Source organism: Rattus norvegicus, chromosome 19 (assembly GCF_036323735.1).
Source record: "Rattus norvegicus strain BN/NHsdMcwi chromosome 19, GRCr8, whole genome shotgun sequence".
Classification (NCBI taxonomy): Eukaryota; Metazoa; Chordata; class Mammalia; order Rodentia; family Muridae; genus Rattus; species Rattus norvegicus.
Genome location: NC_086037.1, coordinates 16627482 through 16643180, shown reverse-complemented (window position 1 = coordinate 16643180; position 15699 = coordinate 16627482). Strand labels below are relative to the sequence as shown.

General features: G+C 40.3%; 1 protein-coding gene across 8 annotated transcripts in view; it reads left to right on the top strand.

Moving 5' to 3' along the window:
- Window positions 1–15699, top strand: part of LOC134483165 (IQ domain-containing protein M-like) — a 249989-nt gene that overhangs the window by 37200 nt on the left and 197090 nt on the right. For 4 of the 8 annotated variants that reach the window (XM_063278426.1, XM_063278425.1, XM_063278427.1 and 1 more), the window contains 2 exons: window positions 7738–7815; window positions 9921–10003. In XM_063278426.1, the coding sequence (XP_063134496.1) occupies window positions 7779–7815; window positions 9921–10003 (120 nt within the window). In that variant the 5' untranslated portion in view covers window positions 7738–7778. Of the gene's footprint in view, window positions 1–7737; window positions 7816–9920; window positions 10004–15699 lie in introns of those variants that run through there. The other 4 variants (XM_063278429.1, XM_063278428.1, XM_063278430.1 and 1 more) reach the window with 3 other exon arrangements.

Here is a 15699-nt window from a genome sequence, read left to right as displayed (position 1 = left end):
CTTGAATTCCTTTCACTATTTCTTCCTCTCAAATTCATGGCTTCCTTTGTTATTGATACACAGACTCACATGCACGAATGTACACACACACACACACACACACACACACACACACACACACATTCAAAAATGTATAAAAAAGGCCTGCATAGTCCGTATAGTGATATATGTATATGTTTCAAGAGCTGACCACTTATCTTACGAAACTTTGTACATAAAAATGCATGATAAGACATAATACTCGTACATTTTATTCAAGAAAAGCTTAAGTCTTCCTGTCATGGGAGTTTGAGGTGAGAGAAATGTAGTAAAAGGTGGATCTTTCTGAAGCCAGCTGCTTGTGTGTTCACTGCTATTTTGGACCAAAGCACTTAGATTCATTTCTCATTTGGCTAATTATGTTCTTCCTGTCAAGGTCTCTGTACTAGTCATATTGCAAAATGCATGGCAGGTTACATGGAGGTTTTAGTAGTAATAGGGTTTCTAAAGAGTAGGTTGTCTTGGAAAATGTAGAAGAATACAAAACTAAGACTTCAGAGCAACAGTGTGTGTGTGTGTGTGTGTGTGTGTGTGTGTGTGTGTGTGTGTGCAGATGTGCATATGCTATGGTGTGCATGTAGAGATCAAAAGGCAACCCTAGGTGTTGGTTCTTATCATCTTATCTTGTTTTAGACAGGATCTTTACTGTTTGTTCACTGTGTTGTCTAGGGTATCCAGGCTAAAAGCATCTCTGGGATTCTCCTGTCTCCATTTCTCATCTCCTTATTGGGGTCTTGTGATAGCAAACACTTGTCCTGCATGCTCTTACTCACATAAAATCCCCAAGAGGGATTTGAACTATGGACTTTACATTTCTTTCATAGAAAGCTAGCTCCCTAGAAGGGTCCCAGCTTTCTATGGTGCAATAGTACAGGCTTAGCCACATATACAATCAATGGAAGACAAAAGTTAGTACTTGGCCAGGTGGGTTTTCCAAAGTAACTCTGACACATCCAGCTTTTTAAAACAAAGCTCTGTGCTTCATATTTCTTTTGATGGAGAATCAGCTGATAATAAATAAAAATATCTATGAGGATTAGAGCTTAGTTTCAGTCTTATGTGTCATTTTGAAAAAGTAATAGGTGTCAGTAAATGCATTTTAGTTGCTAAATAAGATATTGGGAAAGTGTATACTATTCCCAGGGGCATAGCTTAATGAATAATACATATTTACAAAGGGAACACATTGTAAACCACATTCCATAAATGTCAGAAATTACTAGGACTTATAGTCTCACCTGAGACTCTTAACTCCTCTCCCTAGAGGTTGTACTTAGTTTTGAACTTTATATCAACTGGAGCATAAATCAGATCCTCTTTATGCTGACTTACTCTTTAACATTGTCTGTGAGAACCAATGATCTTTGATTAAGTCCAGTGTCAAGGCTGCAAATTTTCCACTATGTACATCGTGCTTACATTATTTATTCTTCTTTTGGTGGACATTAGAATTGTTTCTATTATTTCGATTTTTACACAGTACTACTATGATCATCCTTACATGTATCTTTCAGTAAATGGTGTTGCCTTTTCCATAAGGAGTCAGAATTGTCTGGTTCATGGGTAGGAATTTAGTTTTTGAAGATTATTTCCAACCAGTTTAATAAATTGACCAATTAATTCTCCAATAGGCAGGGAGTGAATATTTGAGTTGATCTATGTCTTTGGGGATTTTAAAGAGTCGTTTATTTGGGTATGTGTCTGTGAATTTTAGCCTTATTTTTTCTAATAACAAATCAATTTTGAGTATTATCTAATTTCCATTTGGAAATCTGCCTTGTAATTTTTTCAGTGTTTTCTTTTGTTATAATTTTACTGATTTGTGAAAGCATCTTAGATGTCTGTGTTTTCAATTTTACATTATGTAGAGACTAAAATTACGCATTTCAGTTCCTTGGAGCAGTTGGTACCTTTACTCAAATGTGGCTCCACTTGACAATGATCGACTCTCACTAACACAGGCATAATCTGCTTGATTCCCAGGAACTTCCGTACACATGTTTGATTTTGCTAAATCATTTTCGTGTATGTATGTGCATATATGTATATATCCACGGGGGCGGCTAGAGTTATATCTTGAGTATCTTTCCTTATATCTCTCTACCTTATTATTTTTTGAGACAAATATCATTGAGCCAAGAGCCAGTATAGTTAAGCAGATTGGCTGGTCAGCAAGCTCTAGGAACCATGCTGTCTTCTCTTCCCTAGCGCTACACAGACATGAGCTAGAGGCACACGCTGCCCCATCCAGCCTCAAGTGAGATCTGAGTGTTTGAATTAAGGTCCCTGTGTTTGGGCAGCACACACTGGGGTAACTTCCACCTCACCAAATTATATTTCATAGATCACTGTAGTAATCCGTAGTCATGTGAGATGACAGAAAACCACGGCTTATTGAACATGACTCAGCAGAGTCGGCTTCCTTTCCCCCCCTTTTATTAAAAATACAATTTTTCCTCTCACATAATGTATCCCGGCAACACTTTTCCCTTTATCTAACATCCCAGTTCCTCCTCCCCTCCCCACCCCTCCCCTCCAATCCAGAACACACCCTTTCTGTCATTAGAAATCGAACAGACTTCTAAATAATAATAATGCAATAAAATTAAAAAAAGATAAAACAAAACCTAACACATTGGAATAGGACGAAATGAACTGAAAGGACAGCCCAAGGAAAAGCAAAACTAACAGATACAGATGTCGTGATCCATTCATTTTCACACTCAGGAATTCCATGGAAATACAAAGCTGGAAGCCATTTACTCATTTCCTCTTTAAGGGCCTCTGTCATATTCATAAAGACCACTTCAAGGTCTCTTACTTGTAGTTAAACTATGTTGCAATGCTCAGGGCCTTCTGTGGTGTGGTTGCTGGCCCTAGTGGAGACATTTTGTCCCGGCTGTTCTTGTGTTTGTTACACTGGAGTCTACACAATTGGCTTTGGAAGACTGGAATTTTAGGTGCTGATTTCCTGTCTTGTCTTTGTTGGGGGAGGGGTGTTTTGTTCCTTGGTTTCTGTTGCTTTTTCTGGTTCTTAGGAGGGTGTGGTGGCTGTGTGTTGCCCAGTGGGGATGCTTCTGGGATCATACAAGGTGTGGTCAATGGGGATTCTAGCTAAAATGTATTCTAGGTGTCTTAGTTAGGGTTTTACTGCTGTGAACAGACACCATGACGAAGGCAAGTCTCCCCAATCCAAACGAGCAATCTCAGGTTCTTTCTGCTCGTAGTTATTGTTCTGTACAAGTGAGAAAATACTTTGTCTAAAGCAACTTGAAAGAGAAGGGGCTTATCTTTGCTTTCAGTCTAAGGAAACAGCATAGGATGGCATAAGGATTCCAGTTGTGGTGGCAGAAGCAAGAGGTGGTTGTTTGCACTGTCTCCACAGTCAGCAAGTACAGAGGGAACCACCGAGTCTCCTCTTTTCCTTTCTATTCTATCTGGTATAGCAGTATGGTGGCACTGGCGCTCTCTGGTAAACTTCTCAAAGACTTGCTCAGAAGTGTGTCGTCTGATGGGTTGTGATCTAGTCCAGTGGCCAATATGGATAGACCATCACCCTTGTTAATCTGAACGAAATGTAGCACAGATTGGGAACAGTGGTCAGACCAGACTACGAGAGAGAAGTTATGGAATGAGAGGGAGTGCCGAAGGCTGTGGGGGAGTCACGTGACTCAGGAGGTCTGGCCTGGACTTTTCCTTTTATGTCAGACTCTGCAGCTTCTGAAAAGGCAGGAAGTGGCCAAAGGAGACCTGGGAAACCTTGACCGCATAGTTGACTTCTGTCATTCAGAATCGGCGGTTTATTTTTTATTTCAAAATATATAAAAACAATACACCAAAATTAAAATCGGAAGGGCCCTTTAAAGTATTTTATCCCAGTAATATCATTTAAATGAGGAAAATTAAAACTAAACCAAGTCAAATCCACCTACTGACTTAGTTCCAGAGTTGTGGAGTTTTTAAGATTGTAGTCCCAAGCTTCTTTTTTTTTTTTTTTTTTTTTGGTTCTTTTTTTTCGGAGCTGGGGACCGAACCCAGGGCCTTGTGCTTCCTAGGCAAGCGCTCTACCACTGAGCTAAATCCCCAACCCCAGTCCCAAGCTTCTTATTCATATTTATATAGGACGGTGAGATACACAAGGCCAGGGCCAAGGCCACGTCTTTAAATGCAATCAGAAGCAGTGGAAAGGAAATGATCTGGTCCACACTTTGGAAGGCGGATGCTCTTCTGTGAAGACAGACAAAAACGTAAGGTGCTTTGAGGCCCAGGGCCCCAGGAACAGGTAGATACAGGTCAAGTTTCTGAGAGCAAAGTGTGGAGGTGAAAGTGGGACTGGAGATTTAGAAACTTGGTGTGGAGAGACAGTGGGAAGAAAGTTAGTGTTAAATGAAAATTTCTTTTTTTTTAAAATTTTTTATTTTTTTAATGCATTTTCTTTTTTTTCTTCCATCTTTATTAAATTGGGTATTTCTTATTTACATTTCAAGTGTTATTCCCTTTCCCGGTTTCCCGGCAAACATCCCCCTCCCCCCTCCCCTTCCTTATGGGTGTTCCCCTCCCAACCCTCCCCCCATTGCCGCCCTTCCCCTAACAGTCTAGTTCACTGGGGGTTCAGTCTTAGCAGGACCCAGGGCTTCCCCTTCCACTGGTGCTCTTACTAGGATATTCATTGCTACCTATGAGGTCAGAGTCCAGGGTCAGTCCATGTATAGTCTTTAGGTAGTGGCTTAGTCCCTGGAAGCTCTGGTTGCTTGGCATTGTTGTACATATGGGGTCTCGAGCCCCTTCAAGCTCTTCCAGTTCTTTCTCTGATTCCTTCAATAGGGGACCTATTCTCAGTTCAGTGGTTTGCTGCTGGCATTTGCCTCTGTATTTGCTGTATTCTGGCTGTGTCTCTCAGGAGCGATCTACATCCGGCTCCTGTCGGTCTGCACTTCTTTGCTTCATCCATCTTGTCTAATTGGGTGGCTGTATATGTATGGGCCACATGTGGGGCAGGCTCTGAATGGGTGTTCCTTCAGTCTCTGTTTTAATCTTTGCCTCTCTCTTCCCTGCCAAGGGTATTCTTGTTCCCCTTTTAAAGAAGGAGTGAAGCATTCACATTTTGATCATCCGTCTTGAGTTTCATGTGTTCTAGGCATCTAGGGCAATTCGAGCATTTGGGCTAAAATCCACTTATCAGTGAGTGCATACCATGTATGTCTTTCTGTGATTGGGTTACCTCACTCAGGATGATATTTTCCAGTTCCACCCATTTGCCTAATTTCTGTCATTTGTTCTCACACCAACTGCTGGGCCACCTTTTCCAGGTCCCTAAAGTATGGTCCCTTTCCCGGCATCCCCCTGTGGGGCAACCACATCTGTTCTTGATCCCAAGTACATCCTTATGAAAGACATAACATTTGTTATCTTTCCTTTGCTTGGCCAACATTTCCAGGATACTAATGGCCAATTGTAAAGACAGAAGTTTTGTTTTAGCTCATGGTTTCAGGATTTTCTTTCCATGGTTGTTTGACTCCATTATTTCGGTCTGTGGTGGCACAGTACCTTAAACTAGGGACATTTGATGGAGGAAGTTTGCTCATATCCTGGAAGTGGAAGCAGAATGTCTAGGGTCTTGATATTCTCTTCAAAGGTATGACTCAGTTTCCAGAGATCCTCCTACCAGGAAATGCCACCACCTTCTGGTACTTTTATACAAGCCTTTAATATATAGGCCTTTGGGAAAAATGTAAGGTCCTATATGGTATAGTCTATGATCAACTCTGATTAGTCATCTACTTTATGAAGATAAGGTAGGAAATGAGTTCTAATTCTGTTTGCCTCTTATCCTACAAAAACAGGAATGTAAATCTTAAGCTTTCTCTTACCAATTTAGAGAACTTTAAGTTGATCTACCCAGAGAGGACATATTCTGTGATCCTGCCTACAATATAATTCTGAGACTTGGAGAAATAGATTTTTCTAGAATTCCGAATTTTTAAATACGTGTTGTAGTGGTTTCTTTGTCTGGGTAGGGACCGAGGAAACTTTTTATACTTCTTTATCTAACCACATGTGACTATAGTAATGACTTTCGTGGGGTGGAGTTTATGCTTATTACAATAGTCCCCAAAGGGTTGAACTCTTCTTCACAGATTGTTGGATGAGTCAGTCAACTGAACAGTTATGTGTAAAGTCTAGACTACGATGGTGTGTGGGTCCCTGCGAGGCATGTAGTATTCTTGTTTATAATCATACAAACACTGAGTGCACAGTTTCCACCAGTGCAAGTGATTCCATAACTCTAGAGACACGTAATACATAGCATAATGCTTTCAAAGGAACGTAGTATTGATGTAGAAAGGAGAACTCAGCTCCGTCCATGTACCAGTCCATTTCCGAGCATCTCCAGAATCTGGAACACTGGACTAGAAACCCCTGTATCAAGGTTCAAGGCAGAGGTAAACTTCAAAAATGAAGTTCTTAGAATCTAGACTGATATGTTCATTAAACTTCCCAGGTGCATGGTAGTCATTCACAGTTGAGGACAAGCAGTGTTTAATTTCTAGTATTTTTTTTTTAGTATAATTTTGCTTTCCAGGTGCATGTGGTCTGTGTGGGGTTATGGGACTCTTAGACATACTTCTATTGTTAGCTCCTTACACAGATGAAATAGACAGCATAGCTATGATATTTAAAGCAGAGATAAGGGACTGAGACTAGACAAGTCACGAAGGAGATGGGAACAAAACCCCGGGCACTTTTTAAGTTGAAGATGAACACAAATCTAAGATCAGAGCTGGAATGTATAAGGTATGAATTAGATATTAATAAGAAAGTAATGAAGTTACGTGAGCTCTCACAGCACCTCGAGGTAGAATATTTGAAGTTGAGTTCTTTTACTCCACGAAATAGCTGTTCGCATGAACTGTTGGTTCCCTTTCTCTCCATTTTTTCTTTCGGGCTCTACCAAATGTGAGGCAGCAGCTCTAGGAGCTGTCCAGCTCTGTTACAATACATGAACTGTCTGAGGGAAGTTCATTTAACTCCGTTCCAGAGGTGCAAATTACGGCGCTAGCTTTGTCCCAGCTTCAGTGGGGAAGCTTGTGGCTGAGTTTCTCACAGTGGCAGCACATGAGGAAGAGAGCAATCATATCTCAGAAACCGGAAGCCAGAGGGGCTAGGGTAGCTCAACCTAATCCTATTACATCCTCCACATGACTTAAAGATGCTTCACTAGTTCTTAAGTCCTTCACACTGTCATTGGCACACCAAGAGCCATGCTTTCAACATGGGAACCTTTGGGAATACACTTAAAGACATCCAAACCCTTTCAAAGCTGTTTGAGTCCAGTAAGGTAGAATGTAAGCAAATACCCCACCACCCATCAGAGAAGAGACATTGAAAGCTTTAGATCAGGGGGCTGGAGGGGTGGCTCTGCTCTTCCAGAGGAGCTGGGTTAAAGTCTCAGCACCTTCATGGCCGCTCACAACTATCTGTAATTCCAGTTCTAGGGCTTCTGATACTCTCACATGCATATAGACATCTGTGAAAGCAAAACACTAACGACTGTAAGATTGTGTGTGTGTGTGTGTGTGTAGCCCCGGAAAGTTTTAGATTAAAAGTATGCAATATAAGTGTTAGTTAATCATTTTATTTATGAATAAATAAAATACCTAAATAAGTGACCGTCACATCTTTATCACTCATAAACAGTGGCATTCAGCATTCAAGAAGGATAACCCAACCTACCCGTCATGGCAACTGCAGAAGCTATACCTGAAGTAGTGGAAGGTGAGTAGCCATGTTACCTAATCAATGAAATTGTTTTGAAGAATCTTTTCCTCTGATGCAATGACTCACAGAACAAACCATGTGTAAAGCATGACTTTTGACTTCTACGAACAGAGAAGGCCTGACATGTTATTTACTAGTCACGTGCGGCTACCCACTGCTTGAAACATGGCTGGTATAGCCAAGAGTGCCCATGACTAACAGCTGTTCATGTTTATCTTTTTGGAACATGATCTTTTCTATGCATGAATCTTTTATTGAAATATCTTGGCTTTCACCTGTTAGATATATGTTATTTTAGCCAACGATTATTTCCTTTAAAATAAAACTTAGTAGGAGCTTAAATATGAAACAGAGTTTGAGCTACTCTGGCTGGGGTGCTGGGAGCTCAAGAAATTAATGAAGTACAGATTTAAAGCTGCTGCTTGAGTTTGGATTTGCCTCACTGGGTCATTTCTCTGGAGATGTTTCTGTTTTAAACCTTTCCTTCCATCACGCAATGTAAAGCTTTAACTCTTCAAGGTGAAGTTTAGTCATCAGGGGGCCAGTTAGTGGTGGTTTATGCTATTCTATATTTCAGTATACTTTGTACTAAATGCCATTGAGTTTGTTAATAGATTCTTTCTAGAAGAACCCAAGCTCTATAGTACATAGAAAACAGGTGCAACGGTGTCCCGTGTGGGCACATTTGGCACTGAAAGCAGCACAGAGCTTAGCAGGTACGCAATGAATACATGCAGAATTGAGTTCATTGTGCCTAAGGTTATTTAGCACAGTTTTATTTTTGACTTTTTGAGACAGTATCTTGTTATGTAGCCCAGGCTGGCCTCAAAATCTTTTTGTCTCAGCTTCCCAAATGCTGGGATTCTAGGCATCTGCCAACAGGCTCAGTTTGAGGGTGCCTTTTCCAAATCCTGCGAATTCAGTCAAACACAGACCAGTAAGGGCATTCACTCAGACTACACATGCAGGATGGACTCACCCACATGACCATAAATCTTTGATTATCTTTTTTGTAATTTTTTTTGTGAAGGCTTTCTGGGAAGTGAAGTCTAACTGGGAAGGAGTGAAACTTTCTGTGTTAGAAAATACAGGCTTACAAGGCTCTGGGACTTTTGGGTGCATAAAAGGCTTGTTCAAGGATCCCCCTTGGGGGGGAATTAGAGGAAGGATTGAAAGAGTTGAAGGAGCTTGCAACCCCATAAAAACAACAATGCCAACCAACCAGAGCTTCCAGGGACTAAACCACTACCAAAAGACTATACATGGACTGACCCAGGGCTCCAACTGCATATGTGCCTTGTTGGGGCACCAGTGGAATGGGAAGCCCTTGGTCTTGCCAAGGTTGGACCCCCAGTGAAGAGGAATATGGGGGGCAGTCAGGGGGATGTATGGAAGGAATATCTGTAGGAGGGGAGGGGATGGGGGCTTATGGACAGGAAACCGGGAAGGGGAATAACATTTGAAATGTAAGTAAAGAAGTATATCTAATAAAAAATTAAAAAAAAAGAATGGATATTTCTCATTTCCATATAAGTCCTACTGATTTATTGAGGCATTTTATTTTATAATTGTTACTTTACCAACAAATTAAAAACACTCAAAAACGTATAGAGTTATATGCTTTAGTCAACTGGGTAAGAGTTAATATTTTTATGCCCCAAATGTATTTTAATATTTTTATAAGATGGTATTCAAAGAATCTTCAAAGACGATGGATATTTCAAGTTTGTTTGTTTTTTCCTTTAGTTTTTCAGGGACTTAATATTTAAGATCATTTAGCTCATTATCCTGACCACTATAAATTGAGTTTTCTTTTCAAATAATAGATATTACATACAAGTAGACGTTATTTCATTTCTTTCGAATCGAACTGTAAAGATTACTTAGAAAGTCCCCGTAATTGAGCCCCACAAAATCCACAACTGTCTCCAAAATTTAATCTCCTAGCTTCACCCCCTTGCTGTAGGGAAGTAAGTAATGATTTTAAGCAGTGCCTGGGAGGCTGAGGAAGGACAATGGCAAATGGCAAGCCAGCTTGTGACCTTGTCTCAGCCACAAAACAAATACTTTTATTTAAAGCAGTGTTTTTGTTTCCATTCTAGGCCCCTTATTAGAAACCACCCAGCGAGATTTTTTGCAAGAAGCAAAATCTCTTATCGCCCAGCATTACAAGAGAGTAAACGAGGTATTGCTTTGCGTTATTTAATGCGTCTATTCAGAAAAAATGAGTCAGGGACTTGAAGACCGTAATGATCATCACAAAAGCTTTCATGGACACTAATGACAGCTTCAAGTAGCTTTTATAAAAACCGATTCAGATGGCACACAGATCATTATTCAAATGATTTGATGATTACACACACACACACACACACACACACACACACACACATGTTTGCACATTTGATATATTTAAGGGTGTTAACCCTTTCTTGGATTTATCATTTTATGTAAGTATTCCCTTAAGTCTGTTTAGACAAAACTAGAATAGAAGCTTCACCATGAGACGCACCTCTCCGGTCTCCTCAGCCTGATATGTGAACCGGTGTCTTTTCCCGTGTCACTTTGCATTAAAGCTCTCTGTTGCAGTCTGTAGACCCTGGAGGACAGGCTGTCTTCTCGGAATGTCGTATCTCCAGCAACAAGCGTTGTGCCTGCTCAACAGACATTTGCTAGGCGTCAGGCAGTTGTGCGGTCTTAGGAAGGGTGGGAGGGTAAAAGGGAGCAAAGACGGGGGTCCCAGTTTGGGAAAAAGGCTTTGCAGAGCAGGTGGGAAATCTTAAGACGGGGCAGCCATTGGGACAAGTGGTAAAGGTAATACTTAGCACCAAGAGCTTAATGACATCTTGAGTTGGCAACAATTAGAAGTGACAACAACTTGGCTTTTTGTAACCAGCTCTGTCCATCTGTAGGACAGATATTGTATAGACAATTGCATTTCAGGGACCTGGAGCTGTGTCAGTCTTCCACTGACTATGCTGCTCAAAATTAAGAAACACGTGATTAAAAACAACTGAAAAATTATATCCTGTTATCAATACATACAATCAATTCATGACAGCATACCTCCATCCTGAGTGGTTTCCAGCTTAGCAGAGAAACATTTGGGAATTTTATAGGCAGTTAAGTGTTCTCAGAGGTGGTTAAAATGACTAAATTAAAAAAATTATTTAAAAATAGACTGTATTTCTTGAGATAATTTAATTATAATTAATTTCTCCCTTCCCATCCTTCCCTTGAAATCCTTCCATATACCCCTTCCTGCTCTCCTTCAAATTCATCCATTCTTTAAATGTTATTATATATTCATATATATATATGTATATACACTTTTTTAAAATTAACTTGAGTATTTCTTATTTACATTTCGAGTGTTATTCCCTTTCCCGGATTCCGGGCAAACATCCCCCTAATCCCTCCCCCTCCCCTTCTTTATGGGTGTTCCCCTCCCCTTCCTCCCCCATTGCTGCCCTCCCCCCAACAATCTAGTTCACTGGGGGTTCAGTCTTAGCAGGACCCAGGGCTTCCCCTTCCACTGGTGCTCTTACTAGGATATTCATTGCTACCTATGAGGTCAGAGTCCAGGGTCAGTCCATATATAGTCTTTAGGTAGTGGCTTAGTCCCTGGAAGCTCTGGTTGCTTGGCATTGTTGTTCATAAGGGGTCTCGAGCTCCTTCAAGCTCTTCCAGTTCTTTCTCTGATTCCTTCAACGGGGGTCCTATTCTCAGTTCAGTGGTTTGCTGCTGGCATTCGCCTCTGTATTTGCTGTATTCTGGCTGTGTCTCTCAGGAGCGATCTACATCCAGCTCCTGTCGGCCTGCATTTCTTTGCTTCATCCATCTTGTCTAATTGGATGGCTGTATATGTATGGGCCACATGTGGGGCAGGCTCTGAATGGGTGTTCCTTCTGTGTCTGTTTTAATCTTTGCCTCTCTATTCCCTGCCAAGGGTATTCTTGTTCCCCTTTTAAAGAAGGAGTGAAGCATTCACATTTTGATCATCCGTCTTGAGTTTCATGTGTTCTAGGCATCTAGGGTAATTCAAGCATTTGGGCTAATAGCCACTTATCAATGAGTGCATACCATGTGTGTTTTTCTGTGATTGGGTTACCTCACTCAGGATGATATTTTCCAGTTCCAACCATTTGCCTACGAATTTCATAAAGTCATTGTTTTTGATAGCTGAGTAATATTCCATTGTGTAGATGTACCACATTCCTCTGTTGAAGGGCATCTGGGTTCTTTCCAGCTTCTGGCTATTATAAATAAGGCTGCTATGAACATAGTGGAGCACGTGTCTTTTTTATATGTTGGGGCATCTTTTGGGTATATGCCCAAGAGAGGTATAGCTGGATCCTCAGGTAGTTCAATGTCCAATTTTCTGAGGAACCTCCAGACTGATTTCCAGAATGGTTGTACCAGTCTGCAATCCCACCAACAATGGAGGAGTGTTCCTCTTTCTCCACATCCTTGCCAGCATCTGCTGTCACCTGAGTTTTTGATCTTAGCCATTCTCACTGGTGTGAGGTAAAATCTCAGGGTTGTTTTGATTTGCATTTCCCTTATGACTAAAGATGTTGAACATTTCTTTAGGTGTTTCTCAGCCATTCGGCATTCCTCAGCTGTGAATTCTTTGTTTAGCTCTGAACCCCATTTTTTAATAGGGTTATTTGTCTCCCTGCGGTCTAACTTCTTGGGTTCTTTGTATATTTTGGATATAAGGCCTCTATCTGTTGTAGGATTGGTAAAGATCTTTTCCCAATCTGTTGGTTGCCGTTTTGTCCTAACCACAGTGTCCTTTGCCTTACAGAAGCTTTGCAGTTTTATGAGATCCCATTTGTCGATTCTTGATCTTAGAGCATAAGCCATTGGTGTTTTGTTCAGGAAATTTTTTCCAGTGCCCATGTGTTCCAGATGCTTCCCTAGTTTTTCTTCTATTAGTTTGAGTGTATCTGGTTTGATGTGGAGGTCCTTGATCCACTTGGACTTAAGCTTTGTACAGGGTGATAAGCATGGATCGATCTGTATTTCTTCTACATGTTGACCTCCAGTTGAACCAGCACCATTTGCTGAAAATGCTATCTTTTTTCCATTTGATGGTTTTGGCTCCTTTGTCAAAAATCAAGTGCCCATAGGTGTGTGGGTTCATTTCTGGGTCTTCAATTCTGTTCCATTGGTCTACCTGTCTGTCTCTGTGCCAATACCATGCAGTTTTTATCACTATTGCTCTGTAACACTGCTTGAGTTCAGGGATAGTGATTCCCCCTGAAGTCCTCTTATTGTTGAGGATAGTTTTAGCTATCCTGGGTTTTTTGTTATTCCAGATGAATTTGCAAATTGTTCTGTCTAACTCTTTGAAGAATTGGATTGGTATTTTGATGGGGATTGCATTGAATCTGTAGATTGCTTTTGGTAGAATGGCCATTTTTACTATATTAATCCTGCCAATCCATGAGCATGGGAGATCTTTCCATCTTCTGAGGTCTGCTTCTATTTCTTTCTTCAGTGTCTTGAAGTTCTTATTGTACAGATCTTTTACTTGCTTGGTTAAAGTCACACCGAGGTACTTTATATTATTTGGGTCTATTATGAAGGGTGTCGTTTCCCTAATTTCTTTCTCGGCTTGTTTCTCTTTTGTGTAGAGGAAGGCTACTGATTTATTTGAGTTAATTTTATACCCAGCCACTTTGCTGAAGTTGTTTATCAGCTTTAGTAGTTCTCTGGTGGAACTTTTGGGGTCACTTAAATATACTATCGTATTCATCTGCAAATAGTGATATTTTGACTTCTTCTTTTCTGATCTGTATCCCCTTGACCTCCTTTTGTTGTCTGATTGCTCTGGCTAGAACTTCAAGAACTATATTGAATAAGTAGGGAGAGAGTGGGCAGCCTTGTCTAGTCCCTGATTTTAGTGGGATTGCTTCAAGTTTCTCTCCATTTAGTTTAATGTTAGCAACTGGTTTGCTGTATATGGCTTTTACTATGTTTAGGTATGGGCCTTGAATTCCTATTCTTTCCAGAACTTTTATCATGAAGGGGTGTTGAATTTTGTCAAATGCTTTCTCAGCATCTAATGAAATGATCATGTGGTTTTGTTCTTTCAGTTTGTTTATATAATGGATCACGTTGATGGTTTTCCGTATATTAAACCATCCCTGCATGCCTGGGATGAAGCCTACTTGATCATGGTGGATGATTGTTTTGATGTGCTCTTGGATTTGGTTTGCCAGAATTTTATTGAGTATTTTTGCGTCGATATTCATAAGGGAAATTGGTCTGAAGTTCTCTTTCTTTGTTGTGTCTTTGTGTGGTTTATGTATAAGAGTAATTGTGGCTTCGTAGAAGGTATTCGGTAGTGATCCATCTGTTTCAATTTTGTGGAATAGTTTGGATAATATTGGTATGAGGTCTTCTATGAAGGTCTGATAGAATTCTGCACTAAACCCATCTGGACCTGGGCTCTTTTTGGTTGGGAGACCTTTAATGACTGCTTCTATTTCCTTAGGAGTTATAGGGCTGTTTAACTGGTTTATCTGTTCCTGATTTAACTTCGGTACCTGGTATCTGTCTAGGAAATTGTCCATTTCCTGCAGATTTTCAAGTTTTGTTGAATATAGGCTTTTATAGTAAGATCTGATGATTTTTTGAATTTCCTCTGAATCTGTAGTTATGTCTCCCTTTTCATTTCTGATTTTGTTAATTTGGACACACTCTCCGTGTCCTCTCGTTAGTCTGGCTAAGGGTTTATCTATCTTGTTGATTTTCTCAAAGAAACAACTTTTGGTTCTGTTGATTCTTTCAATGGTCCTTTTTGTTTCTACTTGGTTGATTTCAGCTCTGAGTCTGATTATTTCCTGCCTTCTACTCCTCTTGGGTGTATTTGCTTCTTTTTGTTCTAGAGCTTTTAGGTGTGTTGTCAAGCTGCTGATATATGCTCTTTCCTGTTTCTTTCTGCAGGCACTCAGCGCTATGAGTTTTCCTCTTAGCACAGCTTTCATTGTGTCCCATAAGTTTGGGTATGTTGTGCCTTCGTTTTCATTAAATTCTAAAAAGTCTTTAATTTCTTTCTTTATTTCTTCCTTGACCAGGTTATCATTGAGTAGAGCATTGTTCAATTTCCACGTATAAGTGGGCATTATTCCCTTATTGTTATTGAAGACCAGCTTTAGGCCGTGGTGGTCTGATAGCACGCATGGGATTATTTCTATCTTTCTGTACCTGTTGAGGCCTGTTTTTTGACCAATTATATGGTCAATTTTGGAGAAAGTACCATGAGGAGCTGAGAAGAAGGTATATCCTTTTGTTTTAGGATAGAATGTTCTATAAATATCTGTTGGGTCCATTTGCCTCATGACTTCTCTTAGTCTGTCTACGTCTCTGTTTAATTTCTGTTTCCATGATCTGTCCATTGATGAAAGTGGGGTGTTGAAATCTCCTACTATTATTGTGTGAGGTGCAATGTGTGTTTTGAGCTTTAGTAAGGTTTCTTTTACAAATGTAGTTGCCCTTGTATTTGGGGCATAGATATTTAGGATTAAGAGTTCATCTTGGTGGATTTTTCCTTTGATGAATATGAAGTGTCCTTCCTTAACCTTTTTGATGACTTTTAGTTGAAAATTGATTTTATTTGATATTAGAATGGCTACTCCAGCTTGCTTCTTCCTACCATTTGCTTGGAAAGTTGTTTTCCAGCCTTTCACTCTGAGGTAGTGTCTGTCTTTGTCTCTGAGGTGTGTTTCCTGTAGGCAGCAGAATGCAGGGTCCTTGTTGCGTATCCAGTTTGTTAATCTATGTCTTTTTATTGGGGAGTTGAGCCCATTGATGTTGAGAGATATTAAGGAATAGTGATTATTGCTTCCTGTTATATTCATATTTGGATGT